Raw genomic sequence first — 25,379 nt, forward strand, 5'->3', positions numbered from 1 at the left:
AATAATTTTGCGTATATCTATATGATAAGATTGGAAAAGTCATTAAAAACTATCAAAAACCGTTAATGAACAAACATTAACGAACATAAACGGACGAAAACAAACACAATTGAACGAACATGGCCTTTGTTCGTGTTCGTTAATCTATCTATGGCTTGCATTCCGTTCTCTATATATTGTAATGATCTTACGATAGGTGTGTTTTTGTAGATCTTCTTTGGATAGGTTGCAGATTGAGCGGATTGGAATAGCTCAACTACATTGGTCAACCGCAAACTATGCACCTCTTCAAGAGCGAGCTCTATGGGACGGGCTAGTCGCAATGTATGAAGTTGAAGCAGTTGGTGTTAGCAACTACGGACCAAAACAGTTACTCAAGATACATGACTACCTTAAGGAACGCGGAGTCCCGTTATCTTCAGCTCAGGTACAACATGCTTAAAACATATTAATGATTGCATAATAAATGAGGGTCAAGTTATTCTACAAAGGGTTTCTAGCCACACAAAAAAACCCCTAAAAAAATTTAAAAAATAAATAAATAAAAAATCATAACTCAAAATTTAATTAAAAAAACGAAAAAAGTAAAAACACAAGAATGTTTCCACCGTCTTTCTGGTTTTCATAAAAAAAAACACAATGGTAAGTGAAAAAGGTCGTTGTGTCTTTTTGTTTATCATTGTGTTTTGTGTTTATTTTCGTCATTGATTGTGCTTTTTTTCCTTGACATTGTGTCTTTTTTTCTTTGTATTGAGTTATATTTTGTTCGGTATTGTGTTATATTTTGCGATCTATAGTGTCTTTTTTTAGTTATAATTGTGTCTTTTGTTCATTTTTCGTCATTGTGTCTTTAATCTCGGCATTGTGTCTTTTCGTCAAATTTTTTTTATTTTTTTGTATTTTATTTTTAATTGTTTTTTGATCGGGGATGATGGCGGAAACATTTTAGTTTTTTAATTTTTTTCGTTTTTTATTTATATTTTGAGCTATGATTTTTTAATTATTTTTTTTGAATTTATTTTTAAGGGGTTTTTTGTGTGGTTAAATATAGGTGCAATTTTCATTGTTGAGCATGGGCGAAGAACAAATGGAGATGAAGAGCGTGTGCGATTCGTTGGGAGTCCGTGTGATCGCGTACAGTCCATTAGGTCTTGGCATGCTTACGGGCAAGTACACGCCTGCTAAACTTCCACGTGGACCGAGGGGTTTGCTGTTCAGACAAATAATTCCTGGGGTGGAGCCGTTGTTAATATCGTTGAAGGAAATATCGGAAAAGAGGGGCAAAAGCATACCACAGGTGGCGATAAATTGGTGTATATGTAAAGGGACGGTTCCGATACCGGGAGTTAAGTCGGTTAAACAGGCTCAGGAGAATCTGGGAGCTTTAGGTTGGAAGCTGAGGCCCGGTGAGTTGACTCAGTTGGAATATGCCGCACGTGACTCGTCGGCCAAAATGATCCAAAATGTTTTCCAAACCAGGTAACAAGGGATTAAATTAAACCACACTGTTGTTGTAAATTCAATATTATTGACTGTATAATAGTTATTAATGAGCATATGATATATGCAATGCAATGGTAGAAATCCAAAATTTGTAAACATCAAACCGAAAATATATTAATATGATGTTCAAGGTTACGAATCTTACGATCAATAACCACAAGATCAGCGTTTCTGTAGTTGTTTAGCAACAAAGTTTGCACGTCCCCGACAATAAACCACTACTATTTTATTCGGGCATCCATCAGCTTCTTACTAAAGATACTGTCACCATGGGCCGGTTCACCCAAAAAAATGATATTTATGCATTTGGTGTTCTCGTTTTCTAGAATAATTTGCGGTTTGCTGCCGAGTCTTGCATTTTCATTGACTTTATTGACCCGAATCTTCATGAAAGGTTCTGACTAGAGGCCATCTATTGAAGAAGTTGTACAAGAGCTATGTAGTCCATTGTGCTAACTTATTATTATTTTTTTAACCACTTTGTTGCTTGTTAGTTTAATGGATTTTAGAATGTATTTGTAGGAAAGTAGATGTTGTGGTTTACTAACTCCTCAATGTTTATGGAATTGTAAAAGTTTTGATTGTTGTAGTTTTTAACTTCCCAATTTTGGTGTAGGTAAAATGTTCTTTTGTAGATGAATATATAAGTTTAGGCCCTGATCTGTTTTTTTTTTTTAACTGTAACTTTCTATAAACGAGCTGGAAAACCAAACCGGCGAAAACACAACACCCCTCCCCACAAGCCGAGGAGGAGGCTCACCACGCAGACTTACAAAAAGTTGAAATTACACCACTTAGTCCAAACTATGGACTTAAATTTGGATCTATATTTAAACCACAAAAACCCAAAAGATTTAATATCACCTATAATGTCTTCTATCTTGACCTTTTTTCCATGAAATATTCTATTATTCCTAGCTTTCCAAATGCTCCAACACGTAATAATCACAATCCCTTGAAAAGCAATCTTCTCCCGTTCTCCCAAGTTTGAACTGTTATAGATCTCGAACTAATATTTCAACAAGAAGGCATATATGGTAGGGCTTGATCTGTTCAAGTCGGTCTAAATATTAAAATTACCAAAAAAAAAAAAACATTTTGACTATTGAGTTTGACAAACCAGCCCTTTTATTAATATTTACTAAAAAATCAATGCTATTTTGTTAATTAACTATGCAAACAATATTTTAAAATCGACCTGTTCTAACACGAGTGTGGCCCAACCGACCAACTAAGATTCTGATGCAGGATCATTGAATTCAACTGTCAAGTACTTTGTGCTGAAAGGCGTTCTCAGGATCTTTTGATAAACCAACTGAAAACTGAGCTGAATTCATTTGAACTTGCAGATGAACTGAAACAAAAACCGAAGCTGGGGGGTACTTCCGTCATTTGGTAACGTACAAAACCTTACAAATGCACTGAAATGAGTAGTGTTGAGTTTCTTTACGGTTTATATACAGCGTTACTGATGTTCACATCATGCTTATAAAACATTTTAGATTCTCCGATTTCGTTAATAATTGACTGAGCATATTTTCAAATCATGTTGTTAATCACTATTCTTTTTTTATTGTCATTTTAGCATAATTTGAAAAACCTTTTATATGTTATGAGGTGACAACATTTCATCCAGATTAGATATACCATTAAAATAATAAGTTTAATAATGAAAGCCCGTGTTACACACGGATGAAAATTATAATAAAAGTAAAAAAGATTACATGTAATACGTAACTTGAGTTATATTATATAATGATTTTTATTTATGACTTTTATAATAAGTTTTTGATATATTTATATTATTAATTATAAATTATAATTTGCAAACCAAATCTTGATGTTTGATTTCTTTTAAAACAAAACATTCATACCGATATTATTATACATTTTATGTGTATAAAAATAATTTTTAGAACAAAATGTTAGGTCAATTTAACATTTAAACTTATACTTGAATCCTAAACCAAGATATCAACATTTGTATTATTGATTCACGATTATAACTTGCATGTCAAATTTGACCTGCAACAAAAAATAAACGAAGCAATACAAAGAGGTGTTGCAGAGGCCATCAGAAACTCGCAACTTTCCGATCCTCAGTAGTAGTTTTATATGTAGTGTTTTAAACATTTCAGTATGTAGTGAATTTGTGGTCGTTTAAACTGGTTTTGTGGTTTTCATATGGATGTTCATGACCTTTGACTGCATTTTGTGTTTTAAAATGGTAAAATTTGTTTTGTGTGTGAGTTTGTGATTGTTTATACAGGTATTGTGAGTTTTTTGTATTTTTAGTATAATAAATGAATTATAATGCAATATATATGCGTCGGAATGTTGTCAAAAAACAATTTATGCAGGTGTCAAAATTGCGTCGGAAACATTTCATATTTGCGTCGGATTTGTGTCGGAGAATAATTTATAATGGTGTCAGAATTGCGTCGGAAAGGGAAAAACTGAATACCGTATTTAATTATTTATACATATACGGTATTATAAATACAAAAATTAAAATTATTAAATTAGGTGTCAAAAATACAATAATTAAAAGTATTAAAATTAGCTGTTAAAAAATGTCGGAAACGTGTCGGAAATTTGCGACACAATTTTGCGTCGGAAAAGTGTCTTAATGTGCGTCGGAAACGTGTCATAAAGGAATTTCCAACGAGGGTTTTTCTGACACGCACAATGCGTCGTAAAGGAGTCGGAATCGGCCATTTCTGACGCTTTTCCGACGCAATTCGGCGTCACAACACCATCAGTTTTCTAGTATTGAAATTAATTGTTTAGATACATTACCAATATTGATCATCTACTAACGGGTCAATATTTTTAATTACCTACACTACCCAAGTGAACACTCAGCTAAGTAATTGCTAATATACAAATAACACTTCACACCATACAATCACTAGTCATTTTACAACTAATCTATGTTACCCACTTTGATTGCCATGAATAACATTAGCACACTAAAAAGTTAAGCATAACACTGTATATAATTATACTGTAAAATCCAGTTACTAACACATGATACCATGCATTATTAGAAATTATTATTATTATTATTATCATCATTATTATTATGATTCTATACCAAATTTCAAAGTCAGTGCAGTAACATGGTTTAATAATTAATGTCTATCAGCTTTGAAATTGTTGAACTAAAACCTAACCTTGTCCCAATTTTATCATATATACAGATCATCTAAAAGTAACTTATTGTGCATAATATGATGCAAGGTTTTGAGCTCTTTGCTAACTCAAACATGAATTGACTTATTTATGCTTCAACATATAACCTAGCAACAACTTCACTAATTGTTTGGTTGAGGCATTTTCACAAGCACCAAATCATCAATTTACATACATACATGTAATAATTTCCCGTCTACTATAATTCATATTATTAGTGTATTATTGCACTTCATTTGTTGACCTAGCTTCTTGCAAAAGATACCGTCACCACGGGCCGGTTCACCAAAAAAAGTGATATTTATGCATTTGGTGTTCTCGTTTTCCAAATAATTTGCGGTTTGCTGCTGAGTCTTAATTTTCATTGACTTTATTGACCCGAATCTTCATTTAAGGTTCTGTGAGCAAGAAACTGTAAAGGTTACAAAAATTGCATTGATGTTAACCCATGAAGTCCTGACTAGTACAAGAGCTCTGTAGTCCATTATACTAACTGATTTTCAGTTTTTTTTTACCGCTTTGTTGCTTGTTAGTTGAATGGTTTTTAGAAGTATTTGTAGGGAAATAGATGTTGTGGTTTACTAACTTCTCAATGTTTATGGAACTGTAAAAATTTTGATTGTTGTAGTTTTTAACTTGCCCATTTTGGTGTAGGTAAAAGAATAAATGTTCTTTTGTAAATGTTGAATATATAAGTTTAGGCATTCATCTGTTCGAGAGTTCAAGTCAGTCTAAAATAGTAAAATTACCAAAAAAAAAAAAAATTTGACTGTTGACTTTGACAAACAAGCCCTCTGACTTTTTTATTTCCTCAACTATCATTTGACTTTCTTATTCTAGATAAGATTTTGTTGCGCCATGTTGAATCCATATTTCCAGTGCGTCAAAATAACACATGTCGCGCTGGTTTATCGATATTTATTAAAAAATCAATGCTATGTTGTTAATTATCTACGGCAAAATGGCTATTTTGATGATTTTTCTGATTTTATGTCGTTGGAGAAAGATCACAACCACTATTAAGTACTAAACATGGTTAGTATGCTGAAGATATCAAGTTTGTTGCTTCACTGTTAAATATGGATAACACATGTGTATTTTGTAACTATGCAAACAATATTTTAAAAGCGACCTGTTCTAACACGAGTGTGGCCCAACCGACCAACTAAGATTCTGATGCAGGATCATCGAATTCAACAGTCAAGTACTTTGTGCTGAAAGGCGTTCTCAGGATCTTTTGATAAACCAACTGAAAACTGAGCTGGATTCATTTGAACTTGCAGATGAACTGAAACGAAAACTGAAGCCGGGGGGTACTTCCGTCATTTGATAACGTACAAAACCTTACAAATGAACTGAAAATGAGTAGTGTTGAGTTTCTTTACGGTTTATATGCAACGTTACTGATGTTCACATCATGCTTATAAAACATTTTAGATTCTCCGATTTCGTTAATAATTGACTGAGCATATTTTCAAAATCATGTTGTTAATCACTATCCTTTTTTTATTGTCATTTTAGCATAATTTGAAATACCTTTTATATGTTATGAGGTGACAACATTTCATATATCGGGCGCCTGGATTTAAAGTTCTGAACCGATGACAACCACATCAGTGGCACCCCCAAACAGACCTGACCAACCAGGGAATCATGGAGAGTGTCATTAGGGCCATGAAACCCTCTCGCAAGCTATAAGATAGTGCGCTTCATAATTCAAATATCTAAGGAAAGCCATGAAATGTGGTTTGACTTATGTTCAAGGTTGATTTGAACCGCTTAACGATCATATTTTTCTTTCTTCTAAAATTCTATAAAAACTAGACACACATGCTTTTCCATCCATATAAGTATACCTTTAACGGAGCTACGGTTATTTTTTTGCAAAACAAGACAGCAGCTTAATTATAGCTAAACAAACAGCCTGCTGAATTTTTGTTGTAGTCACGAAAATAAGTTGGGGGGGGGGGGTAAATAAGTAGTTCTATGGTATCCTTTTAATTGTATTATCAGAATCAGCATCTGTTTATTACTTCATCCTAACATTAAAAACTGGTTATTGTAATAACCACATAATTAGTTCCAAAACAAAATAACTAGATAATAATTTAGTAGCAGTACTTATTTTTTATTAACTTAGAATCTTGTATGTTATGACTGCAGGTGCCGTGATGGCTTTGATGGGACCACTTCTATGTGTAATGGTGGTAAGTATTAATTAGAACCACTATCATTGACTAGTATTCCAGTATTATTATTTTTATCAACTTGTAACATCCTTTTAAGAATAGGATTAAAATTTTAGCATCATGATTCCCAAAGTTAATTTATATTTGAAAACTTATCGTTAAACAAATACATAAACTGAAAATTTTTGAGAATACCGAAATTGGATCCTTATTGAAAGGTTTTGGGCCAACCCATTTAACATGAATCATTAGAAAACAATGAAAATAAGCAGGAAATTATAAACATAAATTTGATCTGTTTCCTTATTTACCTTCCGTGATACAACAATGTCTACTCAAATACATTTCATTTCACTGCTTATTTACATATTCTCACAATTAAGCAACTACTATCATTAGATTAACTACCAATTACCATGCTTTAACACCACTACATGATTCATGCAAGGTTTTAGTTAGGTGTTCGAAGCACATACAACAATTATATCTCACTTTATTTATTTTTATCAACTATAATAATAACCATAGTTGTAGCATAAATAAGTAAGTCTTAGTCCCTTGGAATAGGGTTATTTTAGTAATTCTATGTTTGAAATCATAAAGGCGGGACGTAACTAACATATACATGATGGATCTTGCGAGAAGTACGAGAAGTGAAGGTATAACTCCATTAATCCCTAATTTCACTCCCTTTCATATGATGTTACATACATATATGTAGGTTGGTTGTATATATGTCTTAATTACACATTCAAACTTACCTACAAACATATAAATGTACCGAGCCACATTCAAACCTACCTACAAACATATAAATGTATCGAGCCACATTCAAACCTATGTATCTACACACATACAAACATAAATACACATATACAAACATACGTACACATATACAAACATACGTACCTACACACATACATACGCACCTACACAACACACCTACACATAAGAAAGGGAGTGAAATTAGGGATTAATGGAGTTACACATTCACTTCTCGCACTTCTCGTTGTAAAAAAACTTTTGAAATGATCTAATACCTCTCTCTATATATATATAAGATCAGGATCATGAGATAACCTTTTTGAAATTGAGAACTTTGAAAACCATTTTGGACCACAAAAAATCTAAAAATAAAAAATATATAAAATAAAAAAAAACACAAAAATGAAAAAAGTAAAAAACCAAAATTCTTATTTTAACATCCCGGGTTCATAAAAAAATAAAAAAAAACTCGGTTTAGCTAAATTATATACACATATATATAATATATACATATATGTACATTTACATGTTTTTATACACATGTGTATAATTTAAGATAAATGATACTGTACATATGTGTATATTACGTAACTAAAGATTAAATAAAATTATACATATGTGTATAATACGACCTTTTTTTTATTTTTTTTCAATTTTTTTTATTTTTTTAATGAAACCGGAATAAAATATAAGAATTTTAGTTTTTTTATTTTTTAAAAATTTTTGTTATTTTTTGTTTTATGATTTTTTTAAATAATTTTTTAAAGGTGTTTTTAGTGGTTTAAAATGGTTCTCAAAGTACTCAATTTGCAAAGGGTTCTCTTAGGATCCTTACATATATATATATATATATATATATGAAGCCCCATTTTGATAGCTTGAGATTAGAACAAAGAATCTTTAGGGAGAGAAAGGAATATTCGTCAAACAAGCTACCGATCTTATTAGTTAGAGCTGGTAATATAGTCGGTTAACGAACATATCTCGCTAACTAACAGTTTACAAACTAAACTAACAGTTTACACACTAGTCCCTGCCTTTTAACAACTAATACAAACTAGTCCCTGATCTATTGGACTATTGGTAATTCTAGTATGAACTAATACAAATGTAACAATACCCCCTTCCCATTGGCTTTTTTGACCTCAAAAAACAAAAGAGGGAAAACGAATTCTAAGTTCATCCGCAAATTCCCATGTGGCTTCAGAGATTGGTAAATTCATCCAGTGGACTAAAACTTTTGCAACAGCTTTATTTCCTCGACGCACCACTTTATTATCTAAAATCGCTCGTGGTTAAAAGTGGAACCGAGGTCCTGAAGGTAGAGGATAACTTGGTTGATGACTTCCATGAGCTGACTTAAGAAGCGAGACATGAAAGATCCAGACGATAAGCCACTGCACCAATATGTTCCAATACTAAGAAGGGTCCATAGTAACGAGGACTCAACTTCTTATTATGATGCAGTTTAAGTGAAGATTGAACAAAAGGTCGCAATTTGAGGTAAACCCAGTCCCCAACATTAAACTCCCGATCAGTTCTTTTCTTATCACATAACTGTTTCATACGATTTCGGGCCTGTTCTAAATTCTGCTTTAATTGAGTAATCATGTGTTCTCTGTCTCTGTGGAGTTCTTCCACAACTGCAATTTGTGTGTCCCCTGGTATATAAGGAATATGGATTGAGGGTTTGAACCCATATAAAGCTTGATACGGAGACATGCATATGGCAGAATGCCATGATGTATTATACCACCATTGAGCTAATGGCAACCACTTCAACCATTGTAATGGAGTGTCCATGCGCAGACATCTTAGGTAAGATTCTAGACACCTATTCAACACTTCTGTTTGCCCATCAGATTGGGGATGATAGGCACTTGAGTAAGCTAAAGTAATACCCTGTAATTTCATAAAATCTCTCCAAAACTGACTGATAAAGACAGGATCTCTATCAGATACAATCGAATTAGGACACCCATGAAGTTTGAAAATGTTATCCAAAAATACCTGAGCTACCGTAGCTGCAGTATAAGGATGAGATAGAGGAATGAAATGTCCATATTTAGTTAGCCGGTCTACCACTACCAAAATTGTGTCTTTACCCTACACTTTAGGAAGACCAGAAATGAAGTCCATTGACACATCACTGAAAATGGTCAATGGTAAAGGTAGTGGCTGGAGTAACCCTGGAGATGCCAATGTCTCATATTTAGCCCTTTGACAAATGGTACATTCTTTGACAAATCTATGAACTTATTTACTGCATCCCTTTCAAAAGAACATTTCTTTAACCTTGGATAGGGTAGGAATGAACCAGGAATGGCCTCCAGATGGTCTCATGACACCACTTGATAATGTCATTTCTGAGTATAGAATTATTGGGTACCGATATCTTGTTTTTTCTTTTTAAAATAGCACCATCCCAAGTCAAATTCTTTATAGGTTTCCTTTGCAGAATTTGATTTATAATATGTTGTAAACTCTTATCAGATTCCCACCATTGTTTCAGTTTATCTAATAAAAGTGGTTGAATAGTACTCAATGTAAGAGATAACAATCTCATGCCTTGAACTCTAGAAAGGGCATCATGCACACTGTTATCAGAACCATTTTTGTACACTATTTCATAATCATACCCCATAAGTTTGGATAGCCAAGTCTGTTGTAGTGGAGTAATAATTTTCTGATCGAGTAGATGTTTGAGACTTTGTTGATCAGTCCTAATAATGAAGTGTTTCGAGATCAGGTAATGATGCCAACTTTTTACTGCCAACAGAATAGCTAAGAGCTCTTTTTCATAAACAGATAGAGCCTGTTGTCTAGCAGAGAGAGCCTTACTAATGAAAGCAATAGGATGTTTATCCTGCATAAGGACTGCTCACAACCCTTTTGCAGAAGCATCTGTCTCTATGACAAACATTTTAGACATGTCAGGTAAGACAAGCACACGGGGAGTATTTAGAGCCTTTTTCAATTCATCGAAAGCACTATGTGCTGCAGGGTTCCAATGGAAGACGTCTTTTTTCAGAAGTTCGGTTAAGGGTTTGGCAATAGCCCCAAAGCCCCTAATAAATCTTCTATAATACCCTGTTAAACCTAAACCCCTTAGTTGTTTAAGGGTAGCAGGTGGTGGCCAATCCTGAATTGCTTTAATTTTGGTAGGATCAGTAGCAACACCATCTCCTGTGATTATATGTCCTAAGTATTCCACCTTAGACCCTCCAGAAAAACATTTGGATCTTTTGGCTTTTAAGGAATTTTGTCTCATAAGTTGTAGTACCCTTTCCAAGTCTATAACATGCTGGTCCATTGTTTGGCTATAGACCAAGATGTCATCAAAAAAGACTAAAGTACATTTCCTCAAAACAGGTTTAAAAGTTTCATTCATCAACGACTGAAATGTTGCAGGGGCATTTGTCAGCCCAAATGGTAAAACTAGAAATTCATAGTGGCCTTGATGAGTCTTAAAGGCAGTCTTGTAGATATCATCTTCATACATTCTTATTTGGTGATATCCCGATCTTAGATCTAGTTTGGAGAAAACTGTTGAACCTCCTAATTCATCTAAGAGTTCTTCAATTAAAGGAATGGGAAATCCATCCTTAACAGTTGCATCATTTAATCTTCTATAGTCTATGCACATTCTCCAAGACCCGTCCTTTTTTTTAACCAAAACTACCGGGGCTGCAAAAGAACTGGTACTGTTGCGGATAACTCCGGTATCCAATAATTCCTGTGTCATTTGTTCAATGACAGTCTTTTGAGTGCTAGGATACCTATATGGCTTAAGTTTTAATGTGACATTTTCACCCTTAAGTTTGATTCTATGATCACAGCTTCTAGAATGAGGTAATCCTGTAGGCACTTCAAAGATATCTTGGTACTGATTTAGAAGGTCATCAATGGTTTTATGAGTTCCAACATCAGATATGTGAGGCTGATGTTGGAGTTGTTCAGTGCCTTCTGTTTTTAGACTGAACAATTGGCCACTAACAATTTTTTTTGGATCTTGAAACCAAACATTTAGCCTCTCCATAGAACATAAACTGACCCCATTAGAAGTGGATCCTTTTAGTTCAAAGGTATGAACCATTAATGGTGAATTTCATAATCAAGGATTTGAAATTCCATATAATATCATTCAAGGTTTGTAACCACTGAATACCCAATACATTGTCATAGTTACTGAGTGGAATGACCATCATGTCAGCCTTAAACCAACTCCCTTGCATAACCCATTGAAAATCCTTACAGATTTTCATGCAGGGTAGTTTGGTACCATCTGCTATAGTGACTGGCATGTTCCCAACAGGGACAATGTAGTTAATCTACTAATTGTTCATTAACAAAGTTATGAGTTGAACCACTGTCGATAAGAATTTGCAGATGCATTGTACCAATAGATCCTATAATTTTCATAGTGGAAAAAGAAGATATACCAGTTAATGCATGAAATGAGATATGTGGATCTTGAGTAACTTCATTAAAAAATTGTGGTTCTGTATTTTCCTGTTGAGGCTCATCTTCTTCCATTATTTCAAACAAAAACAGTTGTTTCTTGCCTCTACAATTGTGGCCAGGGGTATAACGGTCATTACAGAAAAAACATTCCCCATTTGCCCTTTTGTCTTCTAATTCTTTGTTAGTAAGTCTGCGATTGTGATTTGGTTTATAAGAAGTAACAGGAGCTGCATTAATTGGTGTAGGTAATAAAGGCATTTTCGTAGCATTGGAGCCATATGTAGGTTTGGATTGAAAGGAATTGGTGGTTGTTTTGGCAGAATAGGTATTGAAAGTGTTCTTGGTTTGAGACATTGTGAGATTAGCTTGATTTTGTAATCTAGCTTGTTTATAGGTTTCTTTAAGAGATTTAGGATCAAGAAGTTTAATATGACATTTGATTTCAGGTTTTAGGCCCTCAATGAATAAACTGCGAGTATACTCTTCTGGTAGGGTTACCTTGTTTAGAAGGAAATCAAGTTGATCACAATAGTCCTCCAATTCCCCTGTCTGTGTTAAAGCTTTGATAGCTCCCATAGCATCATCAATTAGGGTTGTAGCAAATCTAGCAGTGATGGATCCTGCATAATCAGCCCAGGGTATCTGTGATAATAGTCTTCCACACCGACGCCATTGCAATGCACGCCCTTCCACATGAGCCGCCGCATAACGAACTTTGAATCTTTAAGGTGTTTCATCGATTGAGAAAAAATGTTCACATCGATATAGCCACCCTTCAACATTCGATCCATCGAATTTGGGGAATTCGACCTTTGAAAATCGGTTATTGCTTCGGCTGCATCTAGTTTCATCAAATTCTTCCCGCTGATTGTTGTTAATCGTTTCGTTATGTCTAACTGTGTTTTTAGGGTTACCCAATTGATCCAGTTTCTTCAAGATTGACTCCGTTTGAGATTTCATCGTTTCCGTTTCAGAAGTTTGTTTTTCCGTCGATGCCTTGATTCCGATCAATTCCGTAAGGTTTTGATCTGTTGATGTCTCTAATCGGCTGAAGGAAGCTTCGTGTTCCTTAATTGCTCGCTCTAATTATTGAGTACGAGTGTTCGCCATTGAATTTTATCTTCAATTACTTGATTTGTTGCTGTCGTGAAATTGATCGACACCACCGTGAAACTGACGTCGCCGCCGTGAACTGATTGTTGATTGTCTGCCGTTTTCTTCAAAACTCCGATGAGGATCAGAAAAGCTTTGATACCAATGATATCAACCAACTAACCAATCAATCGGTGATCATCTTTAGAGATTCTTTGAATCAATTGCAGTTTTCGTACAAGGAAGGTTAGTTAGTTAGTTGATGCTTTCATTTATCAACATTAATCAATCGGATCGATTATGCTAATTGTTAAGTATGATCACTAGTTCTTGATGCGATTTTGATGATGATGATGATTGAGTTGAATATATTCATCAAGGAAATTAATTAATATTAGCAATGTACGTGTTACTGTTTCTATATCTAATTAAATTCATGACGTCATTATTGATGCCTGCGTTAGCATCTATTATGTTTTCTTATTCAGCGTTTTTGTTTGTATGTATGTATGTATGTATTAACTATAATTCATATTATTAGTGTGTTATTGCACTTAATTTGTTGACCTAGCTTAATTCATATTGCTAATTGTAGGTGATGCTGGAAGTTAGATATTATTGCAAATCCGTATGTATCGAGTTTCTTGCTTGAGATACGAAACTGGCCGATTTTAGTGCAGTTTTGTCAATTGTTAGATTAATTATATATTATATGGTCAGAGAAGAGTGAAAACAAGCCGTGTAAAAGAACCTCATAGCTCCATACCACGTTTATTCTCCCCTTCATTCCGCATACACATAAATGGCAGTTTTGATGGAGGTTTCATACTTCTTCGTACGCTCCTATACACTTCATCTTCCTCCTCAATTGGTAACCGTTTCCTTCAAACCTACCATTAAATGATTATCCAATCAATTAATAATGCGTTGGTGGCGGGCTTGAAGATGAAACAATCATCTCGGATACGCGTGTTTAAGCTCGCGGTGTTTCGGCCTAAGGTGGATGCTTCTCACGGTTAATAACAGCCGGTAAGTTGTTGATTTGACTGGTTTAGGTTTGAATTGCGTGATTGATTTGTGTGAACTTGAGTAAATAATTGGATACCTAATTTAGGGAAAGAGGGAATTAGGATGTGTTGTGGTTTGGTATATTTGGTTTTTGTTGTAGTTTGCAAATGCTCTGGATGGGCTCCGGATGGCTATATACTGATTCTTTATTGCTATAACTTATGACATTATGAAAAGCCTTTTATATGCTTTTGTTTTGCAGGTTAAGCTTGCTTATGATGTCATGGACCATCCTCTTCAGGTGAGGGTCGTGGTAGCTGTGACTGTGGTGTTAGACCTTTTGGTATTTCACAGTGTTCCGAGTGGAGGTGACTTCTTAGATATACATTTATAGATTAGTTATAACTTAAGGAGTTGATTTTCTCAATTGTAAATGTTTACAGTTCCCTTTTTTTTGTTAACTTGTGTTCTTTTATGTGCAGTTATTGTTCGAGGGTGATTCATTATCAATGAGACAGAATACTTGACTTCATTGCAGGTTTGGTGTTTCATTTTCTGTTTCTCTCGGTCAAAACATGTTCAAATATTGAGTTAGTCAAAACATGTTCAAAACTGTTTCATGTTTTTGAAAGATGATTATTCTTTTCCTCCAATTGAATGTTAATCCATAATCTAAAACATTGATGAAACTTTTTTAAACCGCCTTTAATTCAACTTGATTTAAAGCTATAATTGAACTTTATTATTTGCAATACCTCTAAAGTTTGGTTCTGTATATAATGGTGTATCGTCTTATTTCAGAGTTGCTGCCTGATGTTACTGATCAATGGCAGATCAGTGTTATGGTGTCCCGTTTATGGACGACCTACAACCCTGTGTCAGGCCGTCTTTTGTCTTGTGATCTAATATTGTCAGACGAACGGGTAAGTCACCCTGTTCAGCCTATACATAACCCCGTTACAAAAATTGTATATTATTGCTAACCCTCCATTTTACTTCCTTTCAGGATTCTGCAATTCATGCTCGAATTCATCTTATTTGATAAATCAATTTAATAATTGTTTGGTGGAGGGTCAAGTGTATCGCCTACATCGATTTGTCGTTCTTCCTTATGCGTCATCATATCGTCCATTGCGCCGGGATGACTTTATCCAGTTTACACATGACACGTCAATTAGTCCTTCCCATATGCATCCGCGTTTGTTTAAACGCTATGTGTTTGAGTTAACACCATTCAGCATCATGCCGTCACGTGTTAATGAGACCACCTATTTAACAGGTTTTTTACGTTGTATCTTTAAAATTGAATTTTCTTTCATGGGTAACTTTTGTTTACGTGTAGATGTTATTGGTGTTCTGCGTGAATGGGGTTGTGTTGAGACTGAACTGCAGTCTTCAAAATCACGTAATACAGAATTAAGAAGGATTGTTCTGGCTAATGAAGCGTAAGTTTTTTTTATTACCTTTTTTGTGGGTACTGCTTGTGTTATTTTATTTTTTAACGATATCGTTAAATGTTTAGTTCCGTGGATGTCAATGTTACTTTGTGGGGCCCACTTGCACACAAGTACAGTGATGATGAAATGAGAAGTTATGCAGCAACTACGGTGGTTATCGTTTTGACGTGTTGCAAGGTCCAGATATTTAAACGTATGTTTATATAATCCATTTGATATATGAATCTATCTGTTTTAGATACATGGTAATTAAACAATTTTTACCTTCTTGTAGGTGTTCTGTGCTTGGTCTCAACGGCCTCATCTCAGTTATATGTTAATCCACAAATACCAGATTGTGATGTCTTCAAGGCCATGTACATTGTTACCATTGCTAATCCTTCTTAACTACCTCAAAACACTTTTTGTTGTTATCAAATTTAAGATTTTTAATATTTTTTTTCAGGTTACCGGTTCCTGTTTTGTTTAGGTCATATGTGCAATCAACTGAAGACTTTATTGTAAATAGTGTTGCTGATCTTAACAGATATTTACAAGGAGACGTGTCTGAGGTACTTTTTATTTTTATTAGTAAAAAAGATAAAGTTTCTTTACTGTCTTGATTCAATTTTTTTTACATAAAATTTAGATTACGGGCACAGCATACAATGCTGGTGCGACGATAGTTGACGTAGATTTGTTTAACGATTGGAAGTATGTTCAATGTTCTATATGTCGTAAGAAAGTTCAGTTTGTTAACGCTGCGTACTATTGTTCGAACTGTGAAAACAATGTGTCTACTCCATGTCATGGGTAAGTTTTATATACATAATTATTGTGCATCAGCCTTTTTTTATTTCACATTACGCTTCCACAGTTACAGGTTGTTTGTTCGTTTGCTTGATACATATGATGATATTTCGTGTGTCATGTTCAATGAAGTTGCCTGGGTACTTCTTGTCATAAGTGTAGATGACTTGGTTGCTAAGAATATAGCAGAGGTTTGTTATTGATGTTAAGCAAATATACTTATGTTTATATGCTGGCTTATATGTTTAACTATATGTGTGTATACATTTGTGGGTATACAAATGTATCTTCTATGTTTATTTATTATTTATTTGTATACTGAAATATAGATTTAATATGTACTTTTGTAGGCTGGGGATGATAAATTTTGGGTTCACAATTTTTTGCTTGATGCTTTATGTGCCCGGAGTGTCGTATTTAAGATCAAGATTACTGGTTATAATGTGGCACCTAACAATTCACGAGAGTTTACTGTGTCAAAGTACATTTGTGATATGCAGTTAGGATGCCAGAAAACCGCATCCCCGTCTGTTGCTTCAAATTCACTTCCTTTGGATTATTCGTATGAAGATATTGAGAAGATGAGTCGGGGCAACAATTGAAGCTGATGAGGCGTTCGCAGATGCTGATGCGATTTAAGCAGTGAGTTGTGTTTTTTATTTGAAGTAAACTGTTTTGGTTTGTTTGTTAATTTCTTGTCATTTTGTAACTTTATTTGGGTGAACATCTTTATTAACTTTGAATGTTATTAATTTTGTAAAACCCTAATCCGAAATGATATCTTTCGGATGTTCTGAATTACTAATGATGTAAAACAATTTTTGTTTTGTTATTAGTAAATTAATTCGTGTGAAGGTTGTGCACTTTGTTGGAAATGAATGCTGCTACTCTCTAATTTGCTATTGAAGTATTAGGTTTGACTTTCCTGTTAAACCGTAACTCCCAAAATATGTTGGAAAGTAACCAAACCGTCACATTTGTTACTAAATTAATTAATGTAATCACATTTCTAAGTTGATATGCCCGTCTACCGGACGGGTCAACTACTAGTTAATATTAGTGCATGCACGCCTTTGATTGATTTGCATGGTATGTATCAAGAACTAAATCTGGTTATACTACAATAGGGTACAAGGTAGATTAGAAGGTGGAATCAATCATGTCGGTCGCTGAGCTATTATCTAGGATCCGTGGAGCGGGTTGGAGAAGATGACATTTTTAAACTCTTAACCATTGAAGCACATGAGGGATGAGCGTTATCGGTACCGGTACTGAATCCGTAAAATATCAATATTTTGGTAAAACCAATTCCGGCGGGTCCGATGAAAAACCTAAAGCCCGGTTCGTACCCACGGGTTGGGCCGGAACAGTCCATATAGAATTTGTAATGAAAGTGCCTACTACAATTTGTCGCCAAACAGGATATTGGTCTCAGAGAATTAAGTAACCTTCATTCACGCTAGGTATTCTTTTCGACTTTTAATTAAGTTTTTCATGTTGTTGATTTGATGTCTGCATGATGAATAAATTATTAAGGTTTTCATTCATTTTCACTTGCCAACATAACATGAACATCTGTTACTTTTTTTTTTTTAATTTTTTTTTTGTCATAACGAAGTTTTATATAATTTCATTTGAGCATGGTTTTGTGAAATTGAATTCTTATACCATTAATGCAGAATTTTTAGTGCTTCAGTTTTGTTAAATGCTTATATAGCTTTGCTTTCATAATGGGACGTGAAATGAAATGCAATTATTTTTGTAACCAAGGGGGGGTTTCAATCATAGCCATGTAAAGTCAAAGCGATTACAAGTGGTTCTGCTGGTAAATCAAAAGCTTTCACTTCCAAATTCGAGAATCATCAAACCTCAGAAGTGTAAAATAATGTTGTTGGTTACAGCTATCCTCACCTAATCTCTTCTCTCTATACTCAAGCTTCGTGATTGAGGTTGTTCATTCTGAGGTTGAATTTGCATAAACAGGTTCTCTGTATAATTAGTTATGCACACCAACTGTTTGATTTAAGTGCCTCAGTTTCAACAATTTCTTTTTTTAGATTTACCTTCAATTCTTTGATGAAGATTTTATGTTTGATTATTCAAAAAGTGTTATTATCTTTTGTAATTGATCTTTGTATTCAGAAATAATTGAAATTTTGTTTATGTATGTTGTAGGGATATCTATAGTAACTCTCTTAATGGAGGTTTACCCACATCACTTGCAAATTTGAGGAACCTATCAATTTTGTAAGGCTTCCCATTTGAATATTTTTATATTTTATCTTTGAACTTTTTATTTATTTTCATTCTTTGCAGTTACATCTTCAGAAAATTTTATGTATTTATATTGCACACATGAATATATAGATTTTTTAATTCTTACATTCAATTTTCTTTTACCTTTTTCCCATCCAGATGTGCAAAAGGTCAACAAAAAAGTATACTAACCAAAGCAATTTTAATCACAATGTGCGACGCATACTTGAAGAAAATGGCACTTTTCGTCGTTTGTTCAAGGTATTCATTAACCCTCTTTCTTATTCTAACTGTTGGATTAATCGGGTTCGTTTACGGATCACAGGTCACGGTTCAAGGAACGGGTCAAAAAAATAGAAATGGGTTTAAATTAGTTAGTTGCATGTTTCTGCATGAGTAAACAAAGATATAGTCCAAAGTTGACCAAGTTATTAGGAGTTTATGGGAGTGCACGTTTAGAAGAATGAGTCTGTTACTTTTACCGGTTCTTTAAGTTGGAGTTAGTAGTTATATTGTTTTCTTTTTGTTTCCCACGTTGCATTGAAAGGCTATAAATATACATCTGTTTTATTAACATCATCATCATCATCATCATCATCATCGTACTCAGTATATCCCACCAATAGCAAAGCTATGGTAGGGTCTGAGGAGGGTAAGATGTAGACAGCCTTACCTCTACCCTATAAGGATAGAGAGGCTGCTTTCGGTGAGACCCCCGGCTCGATAGTAGTTTTGCATCAAGCCTTGGACATAAGGCACATTGCACTCAATCATCGGGACACCGGCTGATCGGTGCATGTACCCTTGTCTTTCGGCTATCAACGCCACTACATGATGCCTGATTAACCGTCCGTCACTTTTAACGTTATTTTCACGAGATTAGTAAAATAACGTCAAAATGAGTGCAATTTCACTTTTGCCCACCCGAGGGTTCACACATATATACATCATATGTGCGCACCACAAGCAGGGCTAATCTGTTTTATTAACAAAAAGGGTACTATGTTAATCTGGTTTATTAACATAGTACCCTTTTTGTTCATCAAATACACACAGCAAACTTTCTTCTTTCTCAAAGTTATACAGAATAAATACATACATGAGTGTAGTGTGTGTTTTGTGGGGCCTGAACCAACTCTAACCAAAGCAGTTGTGTTTTCAGATGTTGCTATGATAGGAATCATATCTAGTTTCTAGTCTAAATGTCGTTTGTCTATTTTAGAAGGGGGTCAAGTGCAACTTATATTTCTATAAATAGATATTAATAGCTAATAGGGAGAGGAGAGTATGTTTATGTTTAAGATGGCATTGCCATGGCTCCCGTGTATGCTGTGAGAGAGGGCTAGGCCCGGGAATATCTTGTAATCGTTCTTTACGTTTATAATAATATAATCGTTCTTCTTTTTTATCCCTACTATCTTCTATATCAAACCCTATCATGCTACGTCTTTTGAGAAGGTGAAGGATGGTCCTTCTACCTCTCTTCTTTCAAAATTGGTCACCGCTTTGCAGTTTTTTAAGTGTTTACTGTTGGGTGCCTTATAATATGTGTTGTCTTTTGTACTGTCAGTTTGCAGTGTGGATGGTTGTTTGCTACTACCATGTGCAGTTTGCATCAAGGTAAAACACCAAGCTTTCATTCATATTTTGTTCATAGTCGAGGCAATGTTTATGTTCATTCTTGATTTAGGTTACGGTTCTGTCTTTTAATCTGTTTGGTTTGCGTTCAATAATCTTTTTTTTTTACAGTTTGTGGCTGTGTTCCATGTTTGCTGCTACTTGGTAGGACTCATGTCAAGGTAATGTCTTTATCTGTTGTGTTTTTGAACTTCTTTGTTTTAATAACGTGTGACCCAAATGTAAAACACCATTTGTTTATTAATAAGTTATTAATGTTGAAAGAATTGTTCTGTTAGTTATTTGCTTCCTATGTTGATTTACTGAGTATATGAAAGTATGAAAATGATAATATATATATTTTTTGAGTTAAGACCTCAAATCTTATAAATTCTTTTCAAAATGACAGTTTTTTACTTTATAATACAAAGGGTAAAATTGTCATTTTGAAAAGATGAACAGAAGTTTTAACAAAAGTTACCGTTAACACCCTAAAATATGTAATATTTTGTTTTAATTGTTGCTTTTTTCTTTATTTCATCATTCAAGTTAACATAAACAAGCTATAAAAAGGATGCGTCTCAAATTCAGAAACCTAATTAGAAGTTGACCCGAATGAAAACCCACACTATGATCCTTGAATGCGTATACATAAAATTAATCTTTCAAGGGCTACAAAGATGTCATTTCAGTTTGTAGAAGAAGGAAATGGGCTTAAGAAGCACATATCCTGAACTTTACGTTTTTTATTTTTATTTTTATTTTAAATTTTTTTGTGATGTATGCTGGTACAATTAATGCTCAACAATACCCCAAGCTCCATGAGTGTGCTTCTTTTTAGGGTGGCTACAATTACATCAAATAACTTGAGCACTCTTAAGGTCGGCTTATGTATGTTTTAGAGTTGTAAAATTATTATCATTTTTAAATAAAAAGTGTAAAATTGTAAAATTGTCATTTTGATTAGTTAATTGAATTTATAATGGTAATGTTAAGACTTAAGATCCTAAAACTCAAACAAGTTGTCGTACTGATCGTGCGGGTTTAGCTGAGGGTGCGCCATGGTTAGTAGATCGACTTTTAATTTTAGTTAATCTATATTTTTTACATCTAAATATTTTTTGCCTTTTCTTATATTGAGTCATTTTGGTTAATTTGAAAAGCGCCCAAGGTGCTCGGTTATGATTATGGGACGTTTAGTTTACAAGAGAAATCAATGATATCTGTATATGTATTATGTAAGCAGCACTTTGATATACCCAAGCGATTAAAGGATTAGACCACTGTTAAGTTTATTAATTTGAAGTAAACTGTTTTGTTACGTTTATTACTTAACACGATATTTTGAGATTTCTATGACCTGTTTTTGAAGTTTTTTAGTGGCATAGCTTTCCGAGCTACTAGTCTACTACTATCTGCAATTGCGATAAAGTACCATCGAAGCATCTTTCATTGATTGGTCCTTTACTGCTTCAGGTAATTGTGAATAATACCACAAATGAAACTGTTTTGTGGCTGAATTTACATCCAGTTGAATCTTTTCATGGTGACACCAAAAATATAAGCAACTGTCCTACGAAAGAAGAACGTTCTTCCCATATACCATATCTTATCTCAACAGGTAACATTTAGTATGTTTGTTAGCCTAAAATTTTCAGTTAATGTTGTTTCACTATCTTTCGTTAAAGATATAATACTTGTATTTAGGATTCATGGTTACGCATTACATCTACAAGATTTACCTATTGGATCTTATGAAGATGGCTTGGTATTGCCGAATTGTGTACGTATTAACGAAGAACATTCTGATGGTAAGCTGAAACGTACCGGCATATTCCAGCTCCAGTTTTAGAACCCCCATTCAGGGAAGACAATTCATCAAGCTCCGAGTGCAGTGGAAGCTCAAAACCCGATCTCCATGGTTAGTTTATATAAGATAAATCTATTCCAGCTCCAGTATTAGACTATGTGTAATGGTCTCACTAAGAATGGGTCATAAAGTATTATTAACGGGTATGTCACTATGTGTAGAAACCGTGTTTTTTTAAGAGCGGGTCACAAGGTTTAACAGATTAAAAATTAACCCAGAAACGGGGTAATGTTTTTTAATATTAGTGGGTTAGTTAATGGGTCAAAATTAACTTGGTAAAAGGTTAAAATTTGGTATTATTAGCGGGTTACGAGGAATAATATTATTCATTGATGACGAGTTACATTATCATGGTAATGTGTAAAGGCTTGGTATTACATATGGGTCACACGTTGAAATCATGTTTTTCAAGAACGTGTCAAAATTATCCCGTTAATTGATTCTAATTTACTTAGTTACCCCTGCCGCCTGCTTAAATAATTCGAAAATGACCTCTTTATCCTCGACTTTAAGTGCCACTTAAGCTTTACTCTACACATCTTTGAATGTGGATAATCTTTACTGAAATTTCAAGTTCCATATATTAAAATGTCATCTTGAACTTCTTATGCAGTTTAGATGCTTTATGGAAAGGGAACATGAATCTGTCATCTAAATCTTTGGCCTGTGAGGTGGACAGGCGGTACCGAACTAATGACATCAATTTTGAGGATATGAACTTGTGATAGACGTAACCCAACATTTTTTTATGTTCGGTTTAACTGTATTCTTTCTTTTTGACTCTATATAAAAGAAGACGGCTTTGTAACGGAGTGTTTAGTCAAGTGGTATCAAGTATCAACACATTTCCATTATTGTCAAGTTGGATATCATCACCTTTGTTAACTAAAACTAACAAACAGCATGCTCCTTTAGTTTCTTGTATTTTAAAATGCCAAAATTTAACACAAAATGATCATCCATTCGCCTCATTTAGAGGTCAGCGTAGATGGCTCTATACTTGACATATTATTACCAAAATGTTATGTAATAGCAAGTAATGAATTTGAACAAGTGCCAATAGGTATTCATTGGAAAGTGTGGAGTCACAATTGAACTGATTTAGATTTGAATCAATACAAGTCAACTAATTAATTTGTATTTTAATCGTTGCATACAACCTATGTCTTCTAAACTTATTGGAGCGTTGAAAAGCCGGGTCGATCAAAGAAAGAAAATGTTATGCATTAAATTACATAACTCGGGCCACCGAATGGGTTAAAACTAGAGTTGGTTACAATTTCCTATAACAATAGTATCTCTATCTTGGCTTGATTATTGCTCATTCATGTTACTAAATAAACGTGGCCACAATCCCGTGATAATATTACCGTCCACCGGACGGGTAGAACACTAGTTACAATGGTGTTAAGTGGATTCTCTATAGAGACGCTCAAGGAATGTATTACAGCTATGCGACATGCCGTCCAAGAGGTCGGAGATCAAATCAAAACAGAACCGTTTCTGAGGCAATTTGGCTTGGATGACTTAAGATTGTACTGGACCGAGCTGATAAATCATATGACGATTTTCACAATAAAAATACAGAAACTGTTTACTTTTCTTGACAGTAAACGCAGAGCCTACGCTAGAAAACAAGCGGCTCCAGATCTGTGGGCCGAACACTTTGATACTTCCATTAACTTCGAGCTTGACTTAATTCGTGGTGGTGAGATTTATAGTAATTTATAAGAAAAATACATACATATATACATTTGTTAACTGGAACTCATGATACACACAATATTAGCAAAATAATAAGATTCCAACAAAAATAGATGCAAAGATATCCATAAAAATTACCAATTGTTTCCTTTACATTTGATCTTGATTATTCTTAAAGAGATTATTAGTGATAACAGTAATCATTAGCTTAAAAAACAATTGTTCTTATAAAGATAACAAAATCGAGCACGAAATCAAAAACAAACCGGCTATGGAGGATCAAAAGAATTTTCATCTTGATGTTATTATTACTTTCATCTTGATGATAACAAAACTGTAAATGTTGGACATCATACTGGTATTTAATTTTCATCTCCATTTCATTATCTTTTTGAAGAACTAAAAATCAAAAGAGTTTTGTGGAATTATCATGATATTATTATTTTTGTTTGAAACTAAGTGTTGCTTTGGGACTACGAAAAAAAGGAATGAAATTTGTTCACAAAATAAAACTTTTTGGTCGAGCTTTGACTACACATGGAAATGATTACACATGTTCACAAGGATAAAGGCTGCATAACCACATATGGTCTACTGAGTCCTGCACGAAGATATTGAAATTCTAGTATCTATCCAAAATAAAATAATATATACATTTTATGGTTTATAACTAGATTTTTATAAGGTATACGAGACAATTTTAGAAGCGTATGTATTATGTACATTATTTTTATATTGTGTTGTGATACATATTGTTGGACACAAAAATGTGATATTATTAAAATTACTAACCCTATTTTTATTCGTGATTGATGGTAGATAGCATGGGCTAAGAAAGATTCTTAAAACTTTAGAAAAGATAAAGCCAATGTTGGTGATTGATGAATGAATTAAACGAAATCTACCCTCGTCTTTATATCTTTGACGTAAAATTGACTATTTTGTGTGATCCCTCATGACCCATTTTGCATAATCGTTTTCTAGAGTTTTGCAAGAACTAGTTTCCTCTAAAACACCGTGATTCTATCCAAGCCACTTGTTGTGTGACTCTATTCTAAGTGATCCCCTTTTCTGCGCAAATCTTTATTATGTGATCTATGTCTGAGTCTTTTACGGGATTTAGTCCATAACCCCATTACATGTTTAGTCAAATCAACCTTTTATGTGATCTATTTATTTACCCTGGTTTTAGCTAACATAGTTCATGGTCCCATTTTTCACGTGATCAAAGATCAAGAAAAGATCTAATATAATGTTCATTACTTTATCATTTTGGGGTACCTGATCTACTAAGCCAAGCTAAGCTCGTTTATCCTTCTTTTTTAGAAAACGAACAACACCACTTTTGCGAGATATATATTAAAGGCTAGGTCAAGATCTAAACTTTATCAATCTAGGTGACCCAGTCTATTATTATACCACTTTTCAAATCAAACCAAACTCGTTGAATAAATCTTTTACGCTGAAACA

The 25,379-nt window shown here is 34.0% G+C and overlaps 2 protein-coding genes and 2 long non-coding RNA genes across 4 annotated transcripts; all 4 read left to right on the forward strand.

Annotated features, from left to right (window-relative positions):
* Positions 1 to 210: 210 nt before the first annotated feature.
* Positions 211 to 1,596, forward strand: LOC143611769 (pyridoxal reductase, chloroplastic-like; the record flags this gene model as incomplete). The annotated part of the gene is made up of 2 exons (XM_077085919.1): positions 211 to 427; positions 1,052 to 1,596. Coding segments are annotated over 2 exons (649 nt in total), but the record flags the coding sequence as incomplete, so codon positions are not given.
* Positions 1,597 to 15,458: 13,862 nt separating this feature from the next.
* On the forward strand, positions 15,459 to 17,064 carry LOC143611773 (replication protein A 70 kDa DNA-binding subunit B-like). The gene is made up of 8 exons (XM_077085921.1): positions 15,459 to 15,495; positions 15,559 to 15,661; positions 15,739 to 15,866; positions 15,948 to 16,029; positions 16,119 to 16,224; positions 16,302 to 16,465; positions 16,530 to 16,653; positions 16,813 to 17,064. Exons 1-8 carry the CDS (start codon positions 15,459 to 15,461, stop codon positions 17,062 to 17,064), a joined length of 996 nt encoding a protein of 331 aa, XP_076942036.1.
* A 1,132-nt stretch (positions 17,065 to 18,196) lies between these two features.
* LOC143611779 (uncharacterized) lies at positions 18,197 to 19,260 on the forward strand. Its single transcript, XR_013149831.1, has 3 exons — positions 18,197 to 18,445; positions 18,638 to 18,709; positions 18,878 to 19,260. It is a non-coding gene; the product is annotated as an uncharacterized LOC143611779 (long non-coding RNA).
* A 951-nt stretch (positions 19,261 to 20,211) lies between these two features.
* On the forward strand, positions 20,212 to 21,951 carry LOC143611767 (uncharacterized). Its single transcript, XR_013149829.1, has 3 exons — positions 20,212 to 20,338; positions 20,468 to 20,517; positions 21,812 to 21,951. It is a non-coding gene; the product is annotated as an uncharacterized LOC143611767 (long non-coding RNA).
* The last annotated feature ends 3,428 nt before the right edge of the window (positions 21,952 to 25,379 follow it).

Source organism: Bidens hawaiensis, unplaced genomic scaffold, assembly GCF_021521415.1.
Source record: "Bidens hawaiensis isolate Kalapana, Puna unplaced genomic scaffold, B.hawaiensis_p1.1 tig00032198_1, whole genome shotgun sequence".
NCBI lineage: Eukaryota > Viridiplantae > Streptophyta > Magnoliopsida > Asterales > Asteraceae > Bidens > Bidens hawaiensis.